Source organism: Lytechinus pictus, chromosome 4, assembly GCF_037042905.1.
Source record: "Lytechinus pictus isolate F3 Inbred chromosome 4, Lp3.0, whole genome shotgun sequence".
NCBI classification, from domain to species: domain Eukaryota; kingdom Metazoa; phylum Echinodermata; class Echinoidea; order Temnopleuroida; family Toxopneustidae; genus Lytechinus; species Lytechinus pictus.
The window spans coordinates 20,816,476-20,841,597 of record NC_087248.1 but is presented as its reverse complement, the minus strand read 5'-3'; the positions used below and the strand labels follow the sequence as shown (position 1 = coordinate 20,841,597).

General features: G+C 39.5%; 3 protein-coding genes across 4 annotated transcripts; 1 reads left to right on the top strand and 2 right to left on the bottom strand.

The window, feature by feature from the left end:
* Positions 1–1,016: 1,016 nt before the first annotated feature.
* On the bottom strand, positions 1,017–5,658 carry LOC129258842 (tubulin alpha-1 chain-like). The gene is made up of 3 exons (XM_054897080.2): positions 4,473–5,658; positions 3,091–3,313; positions 1,017–2,353 (listed from the first exon to the last, which is right to left on the bottom strand). The coding sequence occupies exons 1-3, from the start codon at positions 4,473–4,475 to the stop codon at positions 1,221–1,223; spliced, it is 1,359 nt and encodes a 452-aa protein (XP_054753055.1). The 5' UTR covers positions 4,476–5,658; the 3' UTR covers positions 1,017–1,220.
* A 4,923-nt stretch (positions 5,659–10,581) lies between these two features.
* LOC129258843 (tubulin alpha-1 chain-like) lies at positions 10,582–16,194 on the bottom strand. Of its 2 annotated transcripts, none has more exons than XM_064098608.1 (3): positions 15,752–16,194; positions 13,329–13,551; positions 10,582–12,323 (listed from the first exon to the last, which is right to left on the bottom strand). In XM_064098608.1, exons 1-3 carry the CDS (start codon positions 15,752–15,754, stop codon positions 11,194–11,196), a joined length of 1,356 nt encoding a protein of 451 aa, XP_063954678.1. In that variant the 5' UTR covers positions 15,755–16,194; the 3' UTR covers positions 10,582–11,193. The 2 variants fall into 2 exon arrangements, with proteins under 2 accessions (XP_063954678.1, XP_063954679.1); XM_064098609.1 differs by lacking the exon at positions 15,752–16,194 and adding an exon at positions 14,253–14,370 and having other exon boundaries at positions 13,329–13,690.
* LOC129258841 (tubulin alpha-1D chain) lies at positions 16,110–23,981 on the top strand. Its single transcript, XM_064098607.1, has 4 exons — positions 16,110–16,382; positions 20,205–20,514; positions 22,045–22,267; positions 22,673–23,981. The coding sequence occupies exons 2-4, from the start codon at positions 20,512–20,514 to the stop codon at positions 23,803–23,805; spliced, it is 1,359 nt and encodes a 452-aa protein (XP_063954677.1). The 5' UTR covers positions 16,110–16,382; positions 20,205–20,511; the 3' UTR covers positions 23,806–23,981.
* The last annotated feature ends 1,141 nt before the right edge of the window (positions 23,982–25,122 follow it).

Below are 25,122 nucleotides of genomic sequence, written 5' to 3'. Positions count from 1 at the left end.
GCATATAACTGTTTTGAGAAATTAAGCGAAACTTTAAAATGTTATAACTTTCTTATTTTACATAATTTTCATGATTGGATATCTTTGAAAATCGTACCCCTTTCCCCTGATTTTGGCATTTTTATAGCCTTTACGGGGCGTGTTTTATGTCCACATTTTTACGACATTGAATCCCATTTAGCCCCTCATCCCTACCCACCACCACTCGAGATTTTATTCTCTATGATCTTTGTTTAAAAAAATATGAATGATGCATGCAATAGCTTGTAGCTAGAATCGAATAGATTTGATTGCATTGGGCATGTTGGGGATATAGCTCTTTGGATAGGTCACATAACATGTATAAGCACCCCCACTCAAACCTTGATAGCTCGCCCTTCCACCCACTCTCTCCATATCTCTCTTCTCCCACTCCTCCCATTTTCTACCTCTTCACATCTCATCACAAACTATCCCTCATGTCCGTCGCATCGTCTTTCACTTTCCATAGCGCATTGTCATATTTCAACCGTTTCTTCCTCATATTTCCCCTCTTGTCTCCTTCAGCCAGCATCACTTTCATACACTTACACTCCCCTACTTTGAAGAAAGCAAGTAACAAAAGTGTAACTTCCTACAACAAGAGTAAAATGTGTCCAAAATTTACATAAATTCAAATGTAATAGCATGATGGGTAACCAGCCAATATGGTCTAGATAAAATCTTAAAATTTTGAAATCATAAACAGATTGAATCAAAAAAGAAAATCAAATGTTACTTGCTTCTTTTAAGTAAGGCAGTATCTGTACATCTATATCGCTCTCACCAAAATTAATGACATTTTGTATTGACATTAGCACACTTGTCAAACAAAATTAAATATTTTATTACATATACAAACTTGCACTTTTCCTGCCCAAATTGCGGACACTCCTACAACACCCAACTCATTCTGAACACACCCCCACAAAGTAAGACACCTCATGCAAGACCATTCAAAGCAAAACAAAAAAATTACTAAAACAAGATGAGGAAAATTTTAGGTTGATCATGATTTAATCTTAATGATCACATACTGTATTGGTATCATCGTTTTACTGTTTTGAACAATTACTTTCCCTCTGAAAGTCGCGAGTTATGTGGACGGAAATTCGATTAAGGTATTCTTAGAATATCTTCATCTTTTAGAGGAAGTTTTGCCGATGATGGTCTGAAAGATTGGGTTCATTTTGCGTTATACTTTAATACTCGTCGCCTTCTTCTTCCTCTCCCTCTGCGTCGACGGAGTCAGTGCCGACTTCTTCGTAGTCCTTCTCGAGAGCAGCAAGATCTTCACGAGCCTCGGAGAACTCTCCTTCCTCCATACCCTCTCCGACGTACCAATGGACGAAAGCACGCTTGGCGTACATCAGATCGAACTTGTGGTCGAGACGGGCCCAAGCCTCGGCGATGGCGGTGGTATTGCTCAACATGCAGACGGCACGTTGAACCTTGGCAAGATCACCACCAGGAACGACGGTGGGTGGTTGGTAGTTGATACCGACCTTGAAGCCAGTTGGACACCAGTCGACGAACTGGATGGTACGCTTGGTCTTGATGGTAGCGATGGCGGCGTTGACATCCTTGGGGACGACATCACCACGGTACAGGAGACAGCAGGCCATGTACTTGCCGTGGCGAGGATCGCATTTCACCATCTGGTTGGCGGGCTCGAAGCAGGCGTTAGTAATCTCGGCAACGGTCAACTGCTCGTGGTATGCCTTCTCAGCAGAGATGACTGGGGCATAGACGGCAAGAGGGAAATGGATACGTGGGTAGGGCACCAAGTTGGTCTGGAACTCGGTAAGATCGACGTTGAGGGCACCATCGAATCGCAGAGAAGCGGTGATGGAGGAGACGATCTGGCCGATGAGACGGTTCAGGTTGGTGTAAGTAGGTCGCTCGATGTCGAGGTTACGACGGCAGATATCGTAGATGGCCTCGTTGTCGACCATGAAGGCGCAATCTGAGTGCTCGAGGGTGGTATGAGTGGTGAGGATTGAGTTGTAAGGCTCGACGACAGCGGTAGATACCTGAGGTGCTGGGTAGATGGCAAACTCCAGTTTGGACTTCTTTCCATAGTCGACGGAGAGACGTTCCATCAACAGAGAGGTGAAGCCAGAGCCGGTGCCACCACCGAAGCTGTGGAAGATGAGGAATCCCTGGAGACCTGTGCACTGGTCAGCCAGCTTCCTGATCCTGTCGAGGACGATATCGATCAGTTCTTTTCCGACGGTGTAGTGACCACGGGCGTAGTTGTTGGCAGCATCCTCCTTGCCGGTGATCAACTGCTCAGGGTGGAAGAGCTGGCGGTAAGTACCGGTACGAACCTCATCTGAAAAACAAAATATAAAGGGGGGAAAAAATCGTTTTTATTTACAGATATTGATAAAAATGTCAACGTAGTGGTCTCTTATTTTTCAAAACACATTTCCGAAGTCATATAATTCTCGTGAACCCAAGTAATTTTGCATGATTTCATTAAATTCTTATACTCAATTATCTCCTCTTTCCACGACACTTCGTAAATTGGGGACAGTATAAACTTGATCACTTCTGAGCCGTTTTGAGCCCTAATCCATTTCAAATGGTGTCAAAATATACATTGTAAATTTGAACTACAGTTACACAAATGATTATGGTACTGCTTTGATAATATATTGGACATTATACATGAATATGAACTAACACATCTTTAACGTCAATTTTATTTATCAAAGATGTAGGTGTTGCACTCAACCCAAGTGAATTAACTGGTCAGGTACCTGACGGGGATTTATTCTCGGAAAAACATATCACAGTTGATCTGCTAAAGGAAGGTTATGCCTTATTTTACTTCATTATTTTAGACTTCTGATAAAGTATTTGGGCGTACTGTAAACAGTAATAATGGTATTATTGTAGACCTACTCGGGTAAAGAAATCGCATGAATAGTTCATTTTTTAATACAAATTGGAGAGTACAATTAAATTGGAATTTAAGAGTCCTTTGAAGAGCTTAGTTTTTAATTCATGGCATGTACGAGATGATTATTATGCCCTATAAAATGGTTGATTATAATTGTTGCTTACCGACTACGGTTGGTTCGAGATCGACGAAGACGGCACGGGGGACGTGCTTGCCAGCTCCAGTCTCACTGAAGAAGGTGTTAAAGGAGTCATCACCACCACCAATGGTCTTGTCTGAGGGCATCTGACCATCAGGCTGGATGCCGTGCTCAAGGCAGTACAACTCCCAGCAGGCATTACCTATCTGGACTCCGGCTTGGCCGACGTGGATAGAGATACATTCACGCTGTAATACAAGGAAACATATTTGTAATTATAATATTAATGTTTCATCTATCTTCATTTCCTAATTCAATTGAATAGCTTTTGGTGTCAAAACTTGTGTTAAGGTGATTGTCTGGCATTGTGCTTCTATGATGTAAAGACCCCTCGACCTTATTTTTTTAATATTCTCGTGTTCTTTCCCAAATTCATTTTAATCATTCGATCCGTCTAAAATGAAACATAAGAAATTTGAAGATTAATGTAAAAAAAACCTCATATTCATTTAAGGTAATTTTTAAACAGGAATATACTCTAAAGACAATTTTCTAATATTTTTCCCCTTAAATGGCAACAAGTGACATAACTTGCAGATTGGACTAAATATTTTAAGTTAAAAAACCTATTATCATTACAAACTAAAATAAATTTTGACGTAATGAGCCAAATATTCTGAGCCGGGGCACACCATTGCTAGAAGTTGCAAATGCAAACACGTGCAATTTCTTAACTTTAAAAAATTAGATCCACGCATATTTCCTTCTGCGTTTGCTCGAACGCGCTAGCCCAAAGATCACATGTACCCGAACGTTTGAAACTAAAGTCATAAATTAGAAGAGGTCTCATCATTCGTACATAAGCTTCTGATATTTTATTTAATTACGGGCGAGACGTTCACTTCCCCTTTTCTGTCAACTACATGATCATGAATTTAGATTATTCCACATCATAAATGCACGAATGGCGGACAAACAGATGTCTGCAACATTTCGCTACTCCATTTTTATTCCAACATATGCGAAGTGGCTTTGCCTTTGGACAGTTTGCAGTTTGCCCCATACGCTATTCTTGTCCCCCTCGAAATTCGTGTCTTATCATTACGCTGATCGTAGCCGGGGATTGAGAAAAAGAAAACAAATTTATATGAAAATGAAAAAGACTTTATTGATTTTATTAAGGAATACTAATCATAAAGTTTAAAAAAAATCTATTGAAGTTTATATCTGACCGGGATATCCGACTCTTCAATTCTGAAATTCTGAACTACATGTCTCCTCATTCATTTGTCATTCGAATTGGCTGAGTTTCTTCCAATAGCATGCTACATTACTGAACATTTAATTCGATAAAACTCCACATAATGTTAACTATATAACATCGGACATGAAAGCTTGTGAACTTACCATATTGAGGTATTTGAGTTGGGATGTTGTCGAAAAGTTGACTTGAAAGTCACAATTCACTAGTGCCGCCGACGTGCGATGTGTCTGAAGCAGGTTATGAATGGTGGTTGGCCTAACGGGACCCTCCTATTTATACAATTCTCTCCCCGATACCTGAACAACCAAACAACGGCCTGTGATTGGCTAACGGTTGGCGCCTCTCAACGGTCGCCAGGCGATTGCCCTTGGTATTTTGTTGCAAGGAGGGGGAAGAGGAGGAGGGGGGGGGGTCAATGGCTTCCCATTCATCAGTCCTCGCCTAACGTTTGCCTATATTGTGCGATCGATCGAAAATCACCACCGGTATGTATGGTCAATTCTTTTGTCCATTTGAAATGCAAACCTCGTGACAGATGACTGTGTACACTGTTGCTGTGGGCAACGCAACGTTGAGCTGACCATTATCGCTTGAAATTAATCGAAAGCTCCTGAAATATGTCATCAACGTGTGGTTCGATCATGCATGGAGATGGGTTTTTGAGGGCCCTTTTCCAAATTTCATGGATTACAATTTACAAATAGATCCCTCTTTATTTTTCTAACCCAATGGAATCCACAACCTTGCATTAGAAACAAAGCATATAGTAATGGGACTCTCAATTATATGATGGTGAGAATGAGTTGGTGAATAACGTGTACTTGCCGGGGGAAAAATAGATCGAAGTTTCATTGACTAAAGTGGTTTTGTGACATTTAACCTCACTGAGATAAATCGACAGCTTTTCTATCATGTCTATACTGACACAATTATCATGATTATACTTTCATTCAATACGTAATTGCTTTGCACTTTTTGTGATATAACATAGTCTTATTTTTCATCGAATCCCATTGAAAATGATAATGACAATACGGCAGACACAGTCATGGAAATAGCCCCATAGGCAAAGGCGCCATCATATAATTCGTATCAACAAAAGGGAACAAATATTCAGAGATCGTTGAATATTTCATTTTCAAATATACCAGAATGTGTAACCCCTTAGCTTCTTATTGATACCCTACTTGTACATTGTACACCGCTCATGACTCAACTGATTGATGTTGGAGACATCAGGAACGAATTCCATTTTGTTCACGTTAGACTGAGAGGAAATTTTCACGAATGCCTCAGCTGCTAACGTGGCTGAGTGACTTCTTTGTCAATGGATATGATCATGGACCTATGAAGAGATGGACGATTAACGCGAGCATTTCTTTCATCCAATGATAGTCACCGTCACCTGGTTATCTGGTTATGTACATCTGAATGAGAACACACAGGTGTTGTGACAATAGCTATTACCATGACTACCCGGGATGACTACCAAGAGATATCTGAAGGAACAGTTTCCCTGATGATCTTGATTTTTGTTGGCTGATGCCCTTTTTCAACATATGCCTTTCAATTAATATGCTTCATATTTGGAGCAGCACACTTGAGAAGCAGACTATTTTTGTGATATAAAATATGATACCATTCGATCCACCCACCTCCGCTCACACATAACGATCTCAATAACACTGAGAGATACACGATCTATATATGTGCCACGTACATCTGGAATATCATGAAGAAACTTGGGAGCATGTAATTTCAAATGGTAAAAAAAAATCAATCACCAAATTGCCTCTATATTAAAATATGCAGACTTTTTTTTAATTAAAACACATGGAATTGGGATTACCAGAGGCAAATAAGAACTGCATATCGATTTTCCATGATTTCAGTGATTTATCATCCACTGCGCATACAATATCATATGAGGCCGCCATCAATTCAAGCCTAACCGCTCACGATGGCGGTCTCCTGCGTTCATTTATTACATTATATATATATATGTTTACATTTATAAAAGATTAATTTATACTCACACTGTCTCTTATTTGTATTTATAATGTAATATGACTACATTGTTTATATTGTGAATTATTTTGTATTTTGTAATTGTAAATATTTTTGTATTGTGTTTTTGAACGCAGAAATAAATGCAAGCAAACAAAGCAAGCAAACAATATGATAAATATATATGTCCAATCACGAACACCTTCAGCCCCTTCTCTCGGTGACGATCAGATGATAATAACAGTCACCTGTTAGTGAATTCATTATTAAATCGATGAATGTCCATCTCTTCACAGGTCCATGCCCTGACGAAGGTTCGTTGTACAGGTACCAGAAAAAATGAAACATATTGTTGAAGGTTTTAGGAAAATAATATATTAGAGATTTTTGAAAGTTGTTGGAATTTCAAGTTTTTGATTTGTGACGTCATGTGGCTCAGTGGTATAGAGCGTCCACCTCATGAACGGGAGGTCGTGGGTTCGATCCCCGGCCGAGTCATACCAAAGACTTATAAAATGGGACCTTCTGCCTTCTTGCTTGGCGCTCAGCATTTTGACTGGAGAAGGGTAATGATAACATTTATGTTACGCAGGGCCCACTAGAAGAGCAGTCTTATGATCGAAGTGGCTACCCTGGATAAATAAAACCTTATTATTTTTATTATTATTATTATACGAGCAGTTGTCTCATATTTTATGTAATAAAATGCACAGATGTCGTTTTTTGAATTCTTATGAGGATTAAAAATTTTCTTTTTTCAGGAGCGGGTTTGAAATAATTCGTCTGTTGACGTTCTAAAGGTAAATACTAGAAACCCATTTAGATCTTTTTTTAAATAGAAAATTACATTTCAGATTTATTTTTTTTAAACAAAATCATGATACATGGGAAGCTGCTCGCATATGACGTCACAAATCAAAGAAATAAAATTGAAATTAGAATAGCTTTATAAATCTTTCAAGGATTTTTCTCGACCCTTCTCCAATATTTTAATTATTTCTGCTATTTTTAGAATATATTTTTTGTCATGGTGAACTCCGACCTTCCTCTGACCAAGATAAATTCTTTTAAAATGTTGGGCAACATACTGTCCAAACCACAATTGGTTAAAAATTCATCAAAATCTGGGTAGTTTTAAACCAAAAAATTGTGCCTTGGGTGAAACCTAGACAGTATTGGTTGAAAAATACCTAGAGTTGGATAATTTTCAACCAATTGTTGTGTGGACGGTATGTTGCCCAACATTTTAAGAGTGTACTCCTACTTGTTTCCAGGAGTATAACTAGTTCGGAGGAAGGTCTGTGTAACTATGTCCAGAGGGGCACTACTCCGACCTTAATTTCCTCCGAGCTAAACAACCTACGTCTGGGTCGTGGTAAGGTTAAAAAAAAATGGAATTTTAATCCATTCATAATATAATTTTACTCCGACTAGGATCCCAACGAGGCTATGTATCAAAATTAGGCAAATTGTTAAATACCAGTCGCTATTGGACGCATTGATGCTTTCTAGCGAATCTAATGAAAAGGGGTTTCCTCATTGATTATCAAACCATCATGCCATTTGAGTTCAAATGCACCGAATGACAGTGGTGCTGTTGCCCAAACTGACGTTTTGAATAATAATAAACGTGCCTAAAAGTAATCTATCATCGGGGCGATTCTATGCTTTTGTGTCCCGCCACGGCACTGTACTGCTTTGCAATTAAATTCTGGAGTATATGTAGCCGAGTCAAGTTAAAGGACAAGTCCACCCAAACAAAAAGTTGATTTGAATAAAAAGAGAAAAATCCAACAAGCATAACACTGAAAATTTCATCAAAATCGGATATAAAGTAAGAAAGTTATGACCTTTTAAAGTTTCGCTTAATTTCACAAAAAAGTTTTATGCACATCCTGGCTGGTATGCAAATGAGGAGACTATGACGTCATCCACTCGCTATTTCTTTTGTATTTTATTATATGAATTTAGAAATATTCTATTTTTCTCCTCATTGTCAAGTGATAGGATTAATTCCTCCCTGAACATGTGGAATTAGCATTGTTTAATGCTATATGGTTTAGTCAAGTTGGTCCTTATTGTCAAATCTATACAAAATGAAATATTGTATAATTCAAACAATAAAAAACAAACGAAATAGTGAGTGATGGACATCATCAGCTGACTTAACTAGTTGCGCATATTTGTGAAAAATAAGCGAAACTTTAAAATGTCATAACTTTCTTATTTTACATCCGATTTTGATGAAATTTTCAGCACTATGCTAGTTTGATTTTTCTTTATTTATTCAAGTCAGAATTTTCCTGGGGTGAACTTGTCGTGGTTCTTGTTCCCTTCTGGATCACCATTAATCAAGAGAAATGCTAATTTGTTTTTTAAAGTAAAAAAAAAAAGTAAAATGTTGTCAAAATATATCTCGAACGACCCAGCATGCAGGGAATCACCCATCAGTAGTTTCAGTATTAATTCCTCAAAATGAGAAAAAAATCGGGTTGGGAACTAAAAGGAATTAATTAATTGATTAATTAATTAATAAATAAATAAATAAATAAATTTGGAACTTAAAGTTCGCCCCAACAAAAGTTTGTTGTAAAATATCAGAAAAAATAATAGAAAATATTAATGAAGGTTGAGGAAAATCCATCAAGGGTTAGGAAATTCATTAGAATTTTAAGTTTTTTTTTCACTTTTTAAGTAATCTTTGATGGATTTCCCTCGATCATTCACCAATATTTATTTTCCTGCTATTTTTACGATAAACTTTACGGTCAGGGTGAACTTCCCCTTTAAAGGAGAATGAAACTCTTGGAGCAAGTTAGCTTTTGTGAAAGCAGAAAAATCAAAGAATAAGATCAACAAAACTTTGAGTAAAATAGGACTAGCAATAAAAGAGTTATGAGCATTTGAATGTCGAGATCACTAATGCTATGGAGATCCTCCCATTGGCAATGCGACCAAGATCTGTGATGTCACACACGTACAACTCTCCCATTCGGACACTGAAAATATACCCCAAAACATCTCTTTTTGCTCATTCTAATCATATGACAAACGATTCATCAATGATATAATGTTGTGAAACCTCTGTACTTGTCATCTCATAAAGAAAACACCTAACCTTGTGATAGACTCTATAAAAGTGAGAATATAAGTGAAATAAGTACTAAAGTAATGAGGGAGTTGTACGTGTGTGATATCACAGATCTTGGTCGCATTGCCGATGGGAGGATCTACATGGCACTAGTGATCTCAATATTCAAATGCTCATAACTTTCTTATTATTCATTCAATCTTCCTCAAACTTTCAACAATATGTTTCTTTGATTTTTCTCTTTGATATGGATTCAGCTAGTTTCAAGGGTTTCATTCTCCTTTAATCATGTTAATTTATACACCGTATTGTGATTATGCAATAACATGTCTACCACAAAAGAGTACACACTCGCTGCGCTATTTCGTAGTATATGATTTGTTCCATGACATTAGGTCCGACTACAATTGCTCCGACGGATAATCTGCAGGTTTAGCCGAACATGAAACCTAACCTACAAAACTAAATAAACCATTATCATTATCTTTACATTATTCTGAACCAAAAACTATTTACAATCATGACTCTAATCCTATGCCCTCTGGGATATCAAGACCAGAGCAAATGTCGCAGGAGCAAATGCTGCGTCACCATATAATTGACCGGTATAATCAGATACCTTGCACATATTGGACCTCATATGACACTATATACCCCTCTTTCCTATGACATGTATAATTTGTAGATCTATCTCTTCTTTGTTTTGCATAGTACAACCTCTCCAACCTTTTTTAACGACCGTGCATATATTCTGGACATTGAATCAATAATACAAATGGACACCCGTGAATATCCAGAACTGTCATCCTCATCATCTTCGTCGCTGACGTTATTGACATCGTCGGTATCATCATCATAATCAAAATCATCATCGTCATCAAGACCAACATCATCACGACGACCACCGCTGCCGCCACCACCACCACCACATCACCATCATCACCACTACCACCACATCATCACCATCATCATTATCATCATCAACATCATCATCATGCTCACCATCATCATCACCATCATCATTATCATTATCATTATCATCATCATCACCATCAACACATCACCAACAACCATCACTACCATTATAACCATCATCATCATCGTTTTCTCCTTCCTTAACAACAGCATAGCGACAACAATAGGATTCCGACGCCTTATTGAGAATTAGTACAATTCATTTATTGCTGATACAATGATATACTGCATTTTAGAATGTTAATTTCCTGGTGCATCTGTACTGTATGAAGCCATGTGATGAAGCCAGAAAATCAATGGCTTCCTGAAAATGGGAATTATATATTAGGCGATCAACATGATCTACCACCATAAGAAATGTGTAGCGAAACCACGGAATTCAATCCAGATGATCGGCCTACAAGGAGACTTTTTCATCTTTTTTTTATAAAGATATATAGATATATAACATTAAGGCAGTTCCTCCTCTTCCCAATACCCTTATTTATTCGATGCTTTTCTCCCTACATTCCTATTCCTTTTTGTTCCTCTTATCCTTCTTACATTTTTCGTTTGTTGCTAATTCAAACTATCACAAAGGAAACCACCCCATGGCCTTTGTTGTTAGCCCGTTCATAATTTTATGTTAAATATTTACTTTTTCCGGAATATTTATCTATTTGTATAGCCCTGTTAGAACAAAGATGAATTGGTGAATTGCATGAAATAAATTATTCAAAGCATGTGAATGTGCGAAGAACTGCTACCCCCCCCCCCCCCATATTCCTCTCTTCAACCAGACGGTGCAACTTCTAATATTCGTCCTCTTCCTCCTCTCCCTCTTCGTCGACAGAATCTACACCGACTTCTTCGTAGTCCTTCTCGAGAGCAGCCATGTCTTCACGAGCCTCGGAAAATTCTCCTTCCTCCATACCCTCTCCGACGTACCAATGGACGAAGGCACGCTTGGCGTACATCAGATCGAACTTGTGGTCGAGACGGGCCCAAGCCTCGGCGATGGCGGTGGTGTTGCTCAACATGCAGACGGCACGTTGTACCTTAGCGAGATCACCACCAGGGACGACGGTGGGTGGCTGGTAGTTGATACCGACCTTGAAGCCAGTTGGACACCAGTCGACGAACTGGATGGTACGTTTGGTCTTGATGGTAGCAATGGCGGCGTTGACATCCTTGGGGACGACATCACCACGGTACAGGAGACAGCAGGCCATGTACTTGCCGTGGCGAGGATCGCATTTGACCATCTGGTTGGCGGGTTCGAAACAGGCGTTGGTGATCTCGGAAACCGTCAACTGCTCGTGGTATGCTTTCTCAGCAGAAATGACTGGGGCATAGACAGCAAGAGGGAAATGGATACGTGGGTAAGGCACCAAGTTAGTCTGGAACTCGGTAAGATCGACGTTTAGTGCGCCATCGAATCGCAGAGAAGCCGTTATGGACGAGACGATCTGGCCGATAAGGCGGTTCAAGTTGGTGTAGGTGGGACGCTCGATGTCGAGGTTACGACGGCAGATATCGTAGATGGCCTCGTTGTCGACCATGAAGGCACAGTCGGAGTGCTCTAGAGTGGTATGGGTAGTAAGGACGGCGTTGTAAGGCTCGACGACAGCGGTAGATACCTGAGGAGCGGGATAGATGGCAAACTCCAGCTTGGACTTCTTTCCGTAGTCGACGGAGAGACGTTCCATAAGCAAGGATGAGAACCCTGAGCCAGTTCCACCACCGAAGCTGTGGAAGATGAGGAATCCCTGGAGACCTGTGCACTGGTCAGCCAGCTTCCTGATGCGATCCAGAACTTGGTCAATTAGTTCCTTCCCGACTGTGTAGTGACCACGGGCGTAGTTGTTGGCAGCATCCTCCTTACCGGTGATCAGCTGCTCAGGGTGGAAGAGCTGACGGTAGGTACCAGTTCGAACCTCATCTATATAGAAAAACAAGTTGAGCATTTGTCTTCTTTAATAATCCATCAATAATAGTGGCGTACTGAGCCAATGATTTTGAGGGGCAGATATTGCGTATGGGGCAAACATTTCCTCTTTTTTTTTTAAATAACTTTGTGATTTTGAAAGAATATTTAGAAATAATGATACCATTATTTCAACATCATTCCTTTGCTTTTCTTTCTTTTAGTCCTTTTCTGGTCGTGATTTTTTGGAGTCCATCCCTTCCCATTTGTACGCCATTAATTATCATTATCTTATTTTAAATTTTACTTGAAGCGTGAAGTGTAGGGTTACACCTGTACAAACACCCCCCCCCCCCCCCTTTCACGCGAGTGTTTAGGCAGCAATTTGGAACATTTTAAGAGGATTTAAAGATGAATCTGCGCATTAACTGTTAGTATTACCATTTTCATGATTAGAAGAATCATTTTTTGTGGTTTGAAAAGTAGGGGATATAATTGTACAGGTCACCCCTGCCTTTCCGAAAATATGGGGTATATATCCCACCAATATCCTCCCGGGATTTATACCAGTGTACACATTATTGTTAATATAAATAACTTCTCATACAAATCTACTTGTTTACTTGTTTCAAGCTCGTCTTCCTTGTCCGTCTCCATTTTTGTATATAGTTGTATATATAATTTGTTTATAATTAGTATTGAAACTAAGTTTAAGGACTTGCCTTCTATACAAGCTTTGCTTTTCTTGGCAAGTAATTTCTACATTCTTTTCATAGATAAAATAATTGCAACACACTTTAGTTTTGTTTAATTTATCTTCAATATGTGTTACGAAATGTCATTATATTGAATATGTATTGTTACTTTGATTATATTTTGAAAATTTTGTTGAACGGAAATAAATAAATATAAATCTAACCTATTTTCTATAATAAAGAATGAAAAAAATATTTAGATTTAACCGTAAACAAGAAAGCCTGTTTATCACCTTAGGCCGGGCTAAGGCTACTTACTACTCACCGATTACGGTTGGTTCGAGATCGACGAATACGGCACGGGGGACGTGCTTGCCAGCTCCAGTCTCACTGAAGAAGGTGTTGAAGGAGTCATCACCACCTCCGATGGTCTTGTCTGAGGGCATCTGACCGTCAGGCTGGATGCCGTGCTCAAGGCAGTACAACTCCCAGCAGGCATTACCGATCTGGACTCCGGCTTGGCCGACGTGGATAGAGATACATTCACGCTATAGTAAAATAAATTTCAAAAATGATAATTAAGGAATGGTCAACAATATTGTACTACATAATACTTTTCGTCTAACGAAATGTACATGTTTAATAAGAATTCGCTGTTCCAAGACAGGGGCCGTGGTTCCACGGCGGCTGAGGGACTTCAGCATCCATCCTCATTTCAAAATAAACGCTTATAAAAAGATTACCATGCTATTTTGGTTTGTTCACCCCCCCCCCTTCAAAAATTCACTGAATGAAATTTAAGAAACATAATACAGAAAAAAAAGAAACAAAGAAAACCACACCCGCACATCCCACAGGAAAATAAATCAATCCTTGTCATTCAGGGGCCCGTTCCTCAACACCTGCACAAGTTAGTCATATCTTTATCCACCAACCACGGAGTTAGTACCAATCTTGATAAACCCGTTTCACGAAAGGCTTCCTAACTAGAATCTGAGCTAACCAGAAAAATCCCAGCTATCGTCATATTTTGATGGCAGAAAACAGAAAATATTCACGTTGTATATTTAATGTAATTGTGAAGCTTCCTTCTTTAGTTTGACAGGACTGACTGATGGTGAGATTTTTTTTCCTTTTTTTGAGAAAAAAAATATTTTGGACAGAAATATAAAAAAATATATATATATATTTTGGACGATAAAATTCGATAGATGACACCGACACGGCCCGTGTAAAAAAAGCTTATTACAGAGTTGGTTGGCCTCTTTAAAACCCATTTCGAAATACATCAAATTCATTGAATTGTGTAAACATGTAGTTTTATTTTAATATTTCATCATGCATGCTCTTGTTCAGCAATTTTCTGTGTTTTTCATTGTGAGGCTTTGTGGGATTTGTTGAAGGTCTCGGTCTGGATGTGTGGCCAGCACGTAGCATTTGTATGACATGATCGAGATCTCTGCTCTCCTAGATTATACACTTAATGACGTCATCCTCAAACCCTCGAAACGGTAAATTGCCAATTCGTCCACTGCCAACTCGTCCACTCACCACATGGTCTACCTTCATTTAGTCTAATGCCATTCCGTCCATCAACATTTCGTCTAACAAACATTTGGTCTAATAACCAGTTGGTCTGATACCCATTTTCTTCTCATTCATTTTGCACAATTAACACTTTAGATTGATTAGACCAAATGGTATATGGACTAAATGGCTATTGGACCAACTGGTTATTAGAAAAAATGGCATTAGACTAATGAGAGTAGACCATGTGGTGAGTAGACGAACTGATGATAGACCAAATGATAGTAGACGAGTTGGCAATTGGATGAATTGGCATTAGACGAATTGGAAATAAACCTCGAAAACGAACCGCAGCTTTCGGCTATCAATCTGAGAGGCGTTATAAAACCATTTTTAAATTGATTGCCATTCTTTGGTATGTATGATCACTAAAGTATAGCATTGCCCTTTCCACACTTTAAGCTTTAGTTCGATATGTCATTCGTCATATTTAATTTGTGATTGTCAATAAATATCAACTTTAAAAAATGTATATATGTATAGTATATAGCAGGTCGACTGGGGCATAACAACTCGGTATCTATTCTTTAAAACAATAATGATGATCTAGTCATCTAGAATATCTATTTTTAAAAGATGTTTTTATTGTATTCTCTCAAATCAAAGTCCACAATCACATTCTATAAACAAGTTGTACAAATTATTTGAAACACGACTATAAATTATACAATAAATCCAAATCCCATATGATTATACAAATTATACATCAAACTTCAAATATACTGGAAATTAATACTGATGCGATTCAACAATTGCAAAATGAAATATTGACAAGATGTATCAAATGACAAGAGAAAAAATTATAAAGAGGTGATGTTCTACTTCTAACCCCCCCCCCCCCCCCCCCCCCCCGTCCCCAGGTAAAGAGCAACCCGGAGAGCACCCTCCTCTTTATGGCTACTCTACATGGAAGGGACTCCAATTCCCCGAATTCTTGCTTTTTCTTTCTTTTTTTTTCTTCAAACTTTTCATCGAAAGATGCAACGGATACATATCATGAATACGTCACAACTGATGCCGATGCACAAGGGCCACATCCACTTTTGCGATGGGAATCTTAAATCTTTCATTAATACAACATTGTTACGACGAAAAGTTACGGTGAAATGTTACAAATTAATATGCAGAAAATGACAAATCAAAACAGAACTATTGACTTACCATGTTGAGATGTGTTTATAGTAAGATTCCAAACTTCTTGAAGAATTAATTCAAACGATAACCTCGACGTACGATGCGTATGAGGCAATATCGGACTTTAAACTGGCTCTGCAAATTCCCTTCAGGTTATAGGAAATATCTGAATAGAGTTTGATACTTCACTGCCCAGGGTGCACACTTGAGTAATCGGGGATAATCTGTAGACGTAAGCCATGAATATGTAGACGTAAGTAACCATGAAAACAATGTATTCTGTAGCACTACGAAACAGTGATTTTTTTAAACCCCACACCCACTTAGCATGGTTCTGGGGTATGCGATAACTGAATGGGATTAGAATGAAATGAAATTCCGCGGTTTAATACAAAGTGAACTCTAACGACCTCAACAACAAACCGACGAGCCCATGACAACAAAACGATATCATGGACCCCTGGACCAAATGGAAGGACTGAGCACGAACAGGGTTTTTCATCTGAACACGACCGCCGATATTCTGATTATTTTTAAATCTTCTTGAATACAGGGTTTCAATGGCTTGGCTAAAACTTGTCCCGGAGGATTACCTGACATAGCAATGAATATTATCGACGTATGGATTCAATCCTTATGATGCTTTCATACATAACAGGTGAGTTAGATACATCGCTATGTGGGGTACCTCGGTTTAAGCAAGGCAATTTGCAAACGGGTGTTTTCTCCCAATTATAATGCCCAACGATGTTTTTCGGAAAATTAGTAATTAGTTATTTTTAAATAACGTCGTAAAGACGACGTGCATACGACATGTGACCAGTATTAACGGCAAATTTATGACGTCATAATGACCACGTCTGCTATCAAGATGGGGGGGGGATGTAAGGCTAAGCAATGAGGGAGCAGAAGACGTCCCACGTCTTTAATATCTTCCTCAAATAATGTTGAACTATCTATCATTGAACATATCAAACAAGCATGTGTTGGCTCAGTTGGTTGAGCGTCCGTCTCACAACCGGGAGGTCGGGGGTTCAAACCCCGGCCGCGTCAGACCAAAAGCCGTTAAAAGATGGGAGTTGTACCAGTAGTGAGTTAAGTTTAATGTAAGCGCCTTGAGCACCCCTAATTGGGTGGATATGTTTTGCGCATTATAAATGTTTTCTTATTATTATATTATATATATTAAAATCAAGATTAATTTCGTGATTTTGACTTAAAATCATGAACATATATATATATATATATATAAAATAGTATACTTTCACTTTTGTTGGTCGTGGAACTTTTTGGGGAGGGGGCAGTGCGCAAACCCCCTCTATATGCTAATGGTTGAAACTCTGATATTGGTTGACTGCTGAGCCCTGTTGTCATCGAAAACAAAAAACAGCAAAATAACAATAACGGTCCACACATTCCTGTTTTTTATGCAAGCGCTGTCTGTTGAACCAAATCTTTGTAACTATAGATACCTAAAGAAATAAATAAACAACGTTTTTTTTCAACCGTACAATAATCGGTCTTAAACTTTCGTCGAGGGTTATCTGTGCATGATCAAATGTAGATCAAGGCCCCGTCTTACAAAGAGTTACGATTAATCCAATCAATCGTAACTCTATGGAAATCCATCAGTGTCATAATTTTTTCTACGGGAAATTTGCCCAATGTTCTTTGCAAACAAAGAGAAGCACAATGAATTTTCAAGAAAACAATGAATGCATGAAGATACATCATAGTTAGAAAATATTTTGAACAAACATGAATCATAGATGTTGACGTTGCTGGCCGTCCATAGTTGCGATTGATTGGATCAATCGTAACTCTTTGTAAGACAGGCCCCAGGGCTGTTACGATTGATCCGATCAATCGTAACTCTATGGAAACCCATCCATACCATATTTTTTTCTACAGGAAATTTGCACAATGTTCTTTGTCAGTGGCTTACCGTGGGTCATGGCATTGGGGGGGGGGGCACCAGCAAAAATGTTGAGTCACTTAGTGGGCGCGCGAAGCGCGCTCAATTGCAAGGTATACTGACCTAATAGAGATATTTTAAGGACGGTGTCATTAAACGGATATGTATCTCACTTATCAAATAATGCGAGCGGGAAGCGCGAGCTGAAAATTTTTGATATTCAAACCTAAGATAGGATATCATAAGCAAAGTTTTGTAATCATGATACGTACCTCTCTCACAAAACGAACAATGCGAGCGCGAAGCGCGAGCTGAAACTTTTTGTATATATTGACCCGAAACAGGGACTGTTTAAGGGAATTCATAAAGAGCATATATATCTCACCATAGTCATCTAATGCGAGCGCCATGCAAGCGCTTTCTGATTTTGTTAGAATGACACCGAACCTATGAAACACCTTTTGTAGTCATTGTAATCATGAACATGATACATATCTGACTACTCAAGTATTGCGAGCTTGAAGCGCGAGCTGAAAATTTTTGAAATTCAGACCTGAAGAGGGCCATTCTAAGGCTTGTTTGTAGGAATTCACTTAGACCATTATACGTATTTCATTAACCAAATGATGCGAGCGCGAAGCGCGAGCTGATTTTTTTTAATATGAAGAGCAGACATCTCGCCAGTCCACTAATGCGAACGCAAGCACGGACAGGAAATGTTTGATATTCAGACCTTAAAAGGGGGCAATCATGAAATAGTCATTTAAAAAAAGCATATGTCACTACATAAAACAATAAATACCCAAAATGCGAGGAAATATATTTGGTGTATATTGACTTGAAAACGGGATGTTTTAGTATAACAGGATTATATATATATATATATATATATATATATATATTTATCTTATTACTCAGACAATGCGAGCACCAGAAATGATGAACATATTAGCCCTCTATATACGCCCTAAGACATATGTTTCATAAATTTATGAAAAATATTTCTTATGTAATATGATGTAATATGTAGAATATTACATAACATAATATATAAAATACAATAATTTCTTCTTCCCCACTACGTTTCTCTTTCTTTCTCCTTCTCTTTCTCCTTTCCCCCCGTTTTTTTTGCCAGCCGATTGGGGGGGGGGGCACGTGCACCCCCATGCCCCCCCCCCCCGTAGTTACGCCACTGTTCTTTGTAAACAAAGAGAAACACAGTAAATGTTCAAAAAAACAATGAATGCATGAATATACATCATAGTTAGAAAATATTTTGAACTAACATAGATGTTGACGTTGCTAGCCGTCCATAGTTGTGATTGATCGGATCAATCGTAACTCTTTGTAAGACGGGGCCCTGAAAACCCATTGAAGTGATAATGTAATTGTTACTTCATGATGGTCATGCAATGGTGGTACTGATGTACAGATCAGTGAACGATGGTAGGCCAATGATATCCATAAAGGACCTGGGAGAGAGAAAGAGAGAGGAGGGGAGAGAGAGATTAAGAACAGGGGGAAGAGAGAGAAAAAATAGAAAACAGGTGTCTACCTCCTCCCCCCCCCCCCCCCATCCGCCACAGGATATACAATAGATAAGGGGCTATTCTATCGAACACGTCTATAAACACACGCACACTATCCACTTATCCGTCTGGGTTGGACTCGAACCCTGATCTGTTTTTCAACAGGTAGACGCTTTATACCTTGGTCACTTTTGCTCTACGGCGAGTCGAAAACAGCCGTTTTAACATTTTTTTGTCCAACTACATATTGGTGGTTTGAATTAAGATTAATAAAACGGCTGCTTTCGACTCGCCGTACGGCCGCCGTAGAGCAAATGTGACCAAGGTATTACCGACTGAGCCAATTCGCTCCGCTGATACCTCGGTCACATTTACCCAACGGAGGCCGCGTACGGCGAGTAGAAAACAGCCGTTTTTATTCATTCCTATTCAAACCACCAACATATGAGCTGCTGATACAAAAATGTTAAAACTGCTGTTTCGGCAATCGCCGGACGACCCCCTGTAGAGAAAATGTGACTGAGGTATAAAGTTTGTCAGCTTATCCCAGTTTGACTGGATTATATGACCCGATGGCTAGTGCTCAGTCACAATAAAGAGACCGATTTCAGACCATTCAATTTTTTACGTTATATCGAATGACAGAACATCGGTCGGTTTGATTTCGGTCTCGGTGGTGTGGCTGCAGCATTCTGGGAGGCCGTTTCAGAAAGTCTTGCAATCAAACACAACTCAAAAACTCAATTGCAATTTGAATTTCAACCAATCGAAAACGCGCATTTTTTTAACCTGCGCTTGATTGTTTTAGTTGCGTTTCATGCAACGGCCTACACGTGCGAATCATGCAAAGATACATGGGATGAGTCTTTCACAAAAATATTGATATTGTGTGAAGGTCGAGGGACGTTTGAGCGTCGCCAGCGGTCGGTATTGGACATGTGGTCTGTCTGTCTGCACGAACAAAGAAATCAGTTAATGAAATATCGATTATGAATCAACCTCAAGTACGAATCCGGACACCTTTCAATTCATATAGCATGTATCGAGGCAAGATCAAAGGCGACCACTGGCCTCATTTTCTTCGATGATTGGGTCGAGTCTCTGATCTCCCCAGATCAGTGGGTGTCGCCCCAACCCCCATTGGCTGAGAGCTATCTACAAACTGTTGATGGTCAGAGCCATAGCAACGGGAGAACTGTATAAAACGAGCATCGCATTCAGTGAGTGGACATACTTTCATCTTTTGCTGTAGACACATCGCACGTCGAAGGCATCTTGTGAATTTCGGACATCACTGTCAACAATTTTTTTTCCTGAACACTTGATAACTCAAGAACTTCAATATGGTACGTTGCCTTATTTTCATTGTAATATTATTGACTTTCATCACGTCCTTTTGTATTATTTGACTGATTGCACACTCCTAAACAATAAAAACACGATGTCATTGAATTATTGGCTTATCTATAAGTAAATACACTTTATTCTGGCTTATAAAGCATAAATACATTGCCTATGTTTTATAATAAATAATGAATTCCATCATTTTAATCTTGGAAGTTGGATTCCTTTTCATGAATTTTTTCATCATGCCCATTTCCTTTTGTCCCAAAGTATTAACATGATTAGTCACAAAACAGCGCTCTAAGAAACGTCCATAGTTAGCGCCCTATCAGTTATTGTTATGTGTTGTTATTACCATTATAGTTTTTCTTAACATTCATGATGGGTATAAGTTTTGTGACGTCACGTGCTTTTCTTATTTCTTCCCTTACTCACAATTTGTCCATTACTAAAAGGGTAGGGCTTTACGGCTGTAGAAACAAAAATATTTTCGGTCAAATGCCAATATCAGTTTCAAATTCGGAGTCATCTGACGGTAGATCTATTTATACTTCTTGCAAATCGGTTTATTTTTATTTATTGTTGGTGATGAAAACAGATTAACAATCCATTGTAAGTACACAATACATGGCAAGATTTGTGTCAACTCAGTTCCTGATGATCTGAATTAAAAGACCGAAATTTTGAACTCCAACCATATGACTCGACTTGGAGTTTTTCTTTGTTACGATTGATTTTTAAAACTTCAAATTAATTTGCGATTGATTGCATGTTCCCCTATACACCACCTCCTTATCATGCTTATAGAATGCCCCTATCAAAATCTACAAACTCCAAACCATGATTAACTCGGCAATATTTCTTCATCGCCGTTGCCATGGCAACGTACAAGCAGGTGGTGTCGTGGTTTAATGAGGCCCGAATTGTTACCTAGTTAGAAAGTGAAATCGATTCTCCGTTGTTAAAATAATTCATGGTATACATAGAAAACGTGACGCTCTTGTCAGACCGCAATCTGCCCCGGTGTCGACGGGCTTGTAAGATTGATAGTGCAACTGATATTGCTATTTATTAAATGGTGATATGGATCCTGGTCAATTGATCGGCTGAAATCCTTCACGTGACCAGATATTTATTCTTAGGCTAGCTAACAGGCAAAAGTGCTTCGGAAAATCACTAATGATTGGTTCTATCGATTGGTCACTGTTTTGATATGACGATGACTTATCAAGGTTCCATATCACTATCTTATTAAAAAAAAAATTATGCACATCATTTTGATCGGGCAGTAGCATAATACGGGGAATAATTACACACACTTGTTACCTTTGAAACAGTCCAATCATTTTCGTGGTGCTAGAACTGTTTCAAATTATCCTTACATAATTCATGCTCTCGATGATCATGACAACGTACACTATTCATTAGCTTTCATTGTAACAAAAAGATTAACGATCAGGTGCCAATACCACCACCCACTTCCCCACACAGAATCTATCCTTACAATGTATTTTATTTCATTCATATCCTAGCGTGAATGTATCTCTATCCACGTCGGCCAAGCCGGAGTCCAGATCGGTAATGCCTGCTGGGAGTTGTACTGCCTTGAGCACGGCATCCAGCCTGACGGTCAGATGCCCTCAGACAAGACCATCGGAGGTGGTGATGACTCCTTCAACACCTTCTTCAGTGAGACTGGAGCTGGCAAGCACGTCCCCCGTGCCGTATTCGTCGATCTCGAGCCAACCGTAGTCGGTAAGCAACTGTACATCAAAACATATCTTGATTTCACATAACCATGATTAACTAGACATGACTAGATGGATGCCAGCAGAGAATACCATTTTGATTGATGGTCTTACAATGGTGTTACTCTCAAATCGATAGAGATCTAAATAAAAGCCAAGCAGATCAATAGAAGCGAACCTTCAAAATCAATAACTGAATAAAGGGCTACATCATAGACAAATGTCAATATACCTTAAGTAGTAAAACGCCAACAATACCACTGTTAAGTAGGAAAAAAATCAAGTAAAGCGCTGACGTGGTTAAACAAATTGTTCTGGGTTATTTTGTGTTATATACATTACTGTTCTTTCTTACATTGTACTAATATTTTATGGATTCACCAAATTTATCATGTTTATATCCTTTCTCCAGATGAGGTTCGTACTGGTACCTACCGTCAGCTCTTCCACCCTGAGCAGCTGATCACCGGCAAGGAGGATGCTGCCAACAACTACGCCCGTGGTCACTACACCGTTGGAAAGGAACTGATCGATATTGTCCTCGACAGGATCAGGAAGCTGGCTGACCAGTGCACAGGTCTCCAGGGATTCCTCATCTTCCACAGCTTCGGTGGTGGCACCGGCTCTGGCTTCACCTCTCTGTTGATGGAACGTCTTTCCGTCGACTATGGAAAGAAGTCCAAGCTGGAGTTTGCCATATATCCCGCTCCCCAGATTTCCACTGCCGTCGTCGAGCCTTACAACTCCATCCTGACCACCCATACCACCCTCGAGCACTCCGACTGTGCCTTTATGGTCGATAACGAAGCCATCTACGATATATGTCGTCGTAATCTCGACATCGAGCGACCTACTTACACCAACCTGAACCGTCTCGTCGGTCAGATTGTTTCATCAATCACTGCTTCTCTTCGTTTTGACGGCGCCCTCAACGTCGATCTTACCGAGTTCCAGACCAACTTGGTGCCCTATCCACGTATCCACTTTCCTCTTGCCGTCTATGCCCCGGTCATCTCTGCTGAAAAGGCCTATCACGAGCAGTTGACGGTTGCCGAGATCACCAACGCCTGTTTCGAGCCCGCTAACCAGATGGTGAAGTGTGACCCTCGTCACGGCAAATATATGGCATGCTGTCTCCTCTACCGTGGTGATGTCGTCCCCAAGGATGTCAACGCCGCCATCGCTACCATTAAGACCAAACGTACCATCCAGTTCGTCGACTGGTGTCCAACTGGGTTCAAGGTCGGTATCAACTACCAGCCTCCCACCGTCGTTCCTGGTGGTGATCTTGCCAAGGTTCAGCGTGCCGTCTGCATGTTGAGCAACACTACCGCCATCGCCGAGGCCTGGGCCCGTCTCGACCACAAGTTTGATCTGATGTACGCCAAGCGTGCTTTCGTCCATTGGTATGTCGGAGAGGGTATGGAGGAAGGAGAGTTCTCTGAGGCTCGTGAGGATTTGGCTGCTCTCGAGAAGGACTACGAAGAAGTTGGAACCGATTCCGTCGAAGGGGAAGGAGAAGAGGAGGAAGGAGACGAATATTAGCTTGCCTTTAAACCCGAAGTCATAGATTTGGTTTGAGAAATTGATCGTTTCACCTAAAACAATATCTACCTAATTCCTAAAGCTTTCCCATGTGGGAGGGAAAATATGATTCCCATTTCAGTATTTGAAATAAATGTCTACCTTTGACATATCTCTTGCAGTCTTGGCAAAAAGGACACCTGGCATCAAATTTGTAATCAGTCGTTTCATTGTGTTCGAGATGTGCGAGTGAAATGCAGTGACTGATGCAGGACTGATCTATATTAGTGTGAAACCAGTTGGATTTGTTCGACTATTGTGATGACGATGATAATGACGATGATAATGACGATGATAATGATGATGATGATGATGATACTAGTTACGATGGTGATGACGACGGCGATGTTAATGAAGGGTATGATTACTGACATGAAGGGTGATGGTAATGAAGACAATGCTGATGGTGGTGATGATGATGGATGGTGCTGGTGGTGGCGATGATAACGAAGATGGAGAATAGAATGATGATGATGATGATTATGATAATGGTGATGATGAAGATGATGGTGAAAATGAAGATGGCGATAATAATGGTAATGACGACGAGAAAGAGGATGATGATGATGATGATGATGATGAAGATGATATGATTTATGGCGAGTGGTAGGGAAAAGAAATTGTTTTGGATGTGGTGACGGCAATTATCAAGTTACCTGGATGGCGATGATGGCGTTTTTAAATATCCTTATTAGTGAGTTTTCGCACGGCGATACAGAACGGAATTAAGAACAAAGAAAATGTATTATCAAGCGTCATGCATTACAAAGAGCAACCAAGAAGTCTTTGTTGACAATTGGTGAATCAAAACAGCAGTTTCGTTCTGGAATCCGGACAAGCAATATATATATATGCTATTTTTCGTCACCTATGAAACGTATGACGAAACAGTTCCGGTTTGCCAATTTTCGACAAAGACCGCCCATCTGTCCATTGTCATTTAATGTGCATTTTCAACATGTTTACTCTGTTCTGGATTCGTTCTGCGTTGCGGTAAAAAAAAACTCCCTAATTATCATTAAGATGACCTGCAAAATACCATTGTGTATACGTTGAAACTGCAAAGGACACGATGGGCTGAGCGAACAATCTACTATGTTTGTAGAGAAATGTCCACCTTATACATACCAATCTTGAAATCTTATTTTGGTAATACATGATAGAGGGAAAAGGGATTGGAAACGGGGTTAGATAACATCAGAATACTTGTAAATAAAGAGGCTTTAATAGGAGGAAATTATAATTTGTAAACACATTTTCGGCATTACTCCTATGTGT

Excerpts from the sequence above, each read along its gene's own strand:
- LOC129258842 (XM_054897080.2), bottom strand. Across the intron at positions 2,354-3,090 it reads TCTCGAACCAACCGTAGTCG|ATGAGGTTCGTACCGGTACT; the intron begins GTAAGCAACAAT and ends TTTGTTTTTCAG.
- LOC129258843 (XM_064098608.1), bottom strand. Across the intron at positions 12,324-13,328 it reads TCTCGAACCAACCGTAATCG|ATGAGGTTCGAACTGGTACC; the intron begins GTGAGTAGTAAG and ends TTTTCTATATAG.
- LOC129258841 (XM_064098607.1), top strand. Across the intron at positions 22,268-22,672 it reads TCTCGAGCCAACCGTAGTCG|ATGAGGTTCGTACTGGTACC; the intron begins GTAAGCAACTGT and ends TCCTTTCTCCAG.